At 46.4% G+C, this 2629-nt stretch overlaps 1 protein-coding gene across 1 annotated transcript; it reads left to right on the forward strand.

Moving 5' to 3' along the window:
• Window positions 1-383: 383 nt before the first annotated feature.
• Window positions 384-2591, forward strand: PAAG_09028 (hypothetical protein; the record flags this gene model as incomplete). The annotated part of the gene is made up of 3 exons (XM_015846712.1): window positions 384-957; window positions 1020-1864; window positions 1953-2591. The coding sequence occupies 3 exons, from the start codon at window positions 384-386 to the stop codon at window positions 2589-2591; spliced, it is 2058 nt and encodes a 685-aa protein (XP_015701758.1).
• Window positions 2592-2629: the final 38 nt, after the last annotated feature.

Below are 2629 nucleotides of genomic sequence, written 5' to 3' on the forward strand. Positions count from 1 at the left end.
ATAGCAGTCTTCTCTGTAAACAGCTGCTGGGGTATAATTTCTTAAAAGAAGACCTATTTCTTCTCTCTTGAACTCTCGCCAATCAATATGTCTTCCTGACCGATTATCAAGATTATTCCAGAGATACCCCACGTCCCGCCCTCCTCCCGCGTTACACATTAGTGATTACTCTCAGTTAAGGCAGAAATATATAGTGTGGTCAGATGGTGATTTATGGAAGGGGAAGAGGATCAGTGATAGGGATAGACATCGCTATTATACCAGTTGCGATTGAGCTTATTCTACTACAACTTGCTCGACGCTAGCTCGATAAGAGGACCATGAGCTGGAGTGCGGCGAATCTTTGAAAAGCCCCATCATAAAGTGATAATAAATATATGGTCATGGGTTTGAGGAAGCAGCCATCTCAGGATACAGATACCCCGGAGAGTTGGAATACCTTATCATCGCACTTGTCCTTACATTCTCCTGTTGCCTCCGCCTCACCCAACTCCAACCCCTCAGCATCAAAGCTGCCCAGTGCCGTTGCATTGAACCAAAGTCCTGTGCCGAGTTACAATGTGGCGTCCGATGAAATGCCCAACACCTGGGTGCAAGAACTGGCATATCGCCCAGCTGCCAGGAAAACGCCACCTTCCTCTCGCGTTGGTGAGTCAGATTTCCTGCCGCCGTCGGAGGAGCACGGCAGATCTGAGAACGAGACGCAGATCCGAAATTCACCTTATGGACAGTATGAGGGAGTGCGTGGCGGTGCTTCTGTTATTGCTTCTAGAAGTGAGGCCTCAGTTGGCTCTTCTTTTGGTGATGGGCTCCCTTTCTCCAGCACTGGTCGGTTTCAGTCAAATAACCCCTTAATGATAGCCAGACAGACCAATAATGGCGCATCGAAATACCCTATTCATGTTCTAGACCCATTTGATTTTCCACAAACAAGCAGTTTGGATCATAACCAATGTGGTAGGTTGTTTCAAACCCCGCATTTTTTCCATACCCCCCTCTTCTAATATTCTCCGCTCCAGCAGGGAAATCCGTCGCCCAGTCGCCTAGTCCCCATGGCCTAGATGGGGAATTTTCACAATTACCACCTCCGAGGCTTCGAGACAGTAGTTACGGGCTTGAAGATAAAACTGTGTCGCTCGAGGCAGAAACATCTTGCTCGTCCGAGGAAAAAGGAAACGACACAGTCACTTCTGATACCAGGTCTGTAGTAATCCAACCCTCAGTTACATACCCTCAATCTGACAAAATCGACATTGTCGCCCAAAGTTTGAGGCCTGCAGATCTAAACATTCAGGAAACCCTCAAATCCACAGAACTTACCCAGACAGTTACAAAGGATGATCCAGAAAAGCCTATAAAAAGTCTGTTGGACGATGATCCTGAATCTTTGCAAGGTATCTACTTATCCAGGCCTGATAATATGGGCTCGCCAGTCACCTCAATGGTCCCCAACTCGACCATACCAGCGTCTCCTACTCTGTCAGGGATCACTGGATCTGGTCAATTCCCTTCGGTGCCGCAAGACAAACTAGCTGAGACTTATGACATCCGACTGGTTAACTGGACAGACGGGATGACCGCCTTGCGTAAATCGCCAATGCTAGTGCAGAATGAGAACGGGCCTTGTCCGCTCTTAGCTCTCGTCAATGGGTTCGTAATGCGAAGCAAAGCTGATTCGCCCTCACCTATAACAAAAGCACTTCAGTCTAGAGAAAAAATATCTCTGGGTTTGCTGGTGCAAGCTCTGTTCGATGAACTCACATCCTACCCCGATGGAGCAGACCAGCTTCCAGATATCGAAGCCCTCAGCTCTTTTCTTATTATGCTACATACAGGGATGAATGTAAACCCTCAATTAGTTCTGGTAAGTGTTTAACTATGGATCTCCGTCTCTTCCCTGTCTTCTTATTTTTCAACTTTTATGTTCTGGGATTGTAACTAATATATAATAGACAGATTACCCCTGTGATACCCCAGGTACCTTCCTCGAGACAAATGATATCAGTCTCTATAGCAGTTTTAAGTTACCGTTAGTTCACGGTTGGCTGGCAAAACCATCTTCAGCCGCTGCCGCTGCACTAAAGCGAGTGGCTCAAAACTATGAAGATGTACAGCTGCTACACTTTCGCAAAGAAGAGCTGGAAGATCGTGTCTTTCGTGGGGGATCTCTAGATCCTGATGAGGAGAAGTTGATTGAAGATATTGATACAATACAGCATTTCGTCAACATTGAAAATGCTACGCAACTTAGTGTTTTTGGCTTGGAACATTTAAAGAAATGTCTTGAGCCTGGATCAATTTCAATTCTCTTCCGAAATGACCACTTCTCTACGCTGTTCAAGCACCCGTTGTCATACCAGCTTTTCACCCTTGTAACAGATGCTGGGTACGCTAGCCATGCAGAAATTGTGTGGGAAAGTCTGGTTGATGTCAATGGTTGTAACACTGGCTTTTTTTCAGGGGATTTTAGGCCAGTTGGAAATCTTTCGCCCCAGGTCTCTCTACAAAACACCAAGCAAGGAGGTCCTGTGACTTTCAGGAGGATCAATTCTAGGAGACAATGTAAACGGGAGTGTAGAAGGGCTGACTGAGAGCACAGAGCAAACTGACGCAGACTACGCTTTTGCTT

This window comes from Paracoccidioides lutzii (genome assembly GCF_000150705.2).
Source record: "Paracoccidioides lutzii Pb01 unplaced genomic scaffold supercont2.64, whole genome shotgun sequence".
Classification (NCBI taxonomy): Eukaryota; Fungi; Ascomycota; class Eurotiomycetes; order Onygenales; family Ajellomycetaceae; genus Paracoccidioides; species Paracoccidioides lutzii.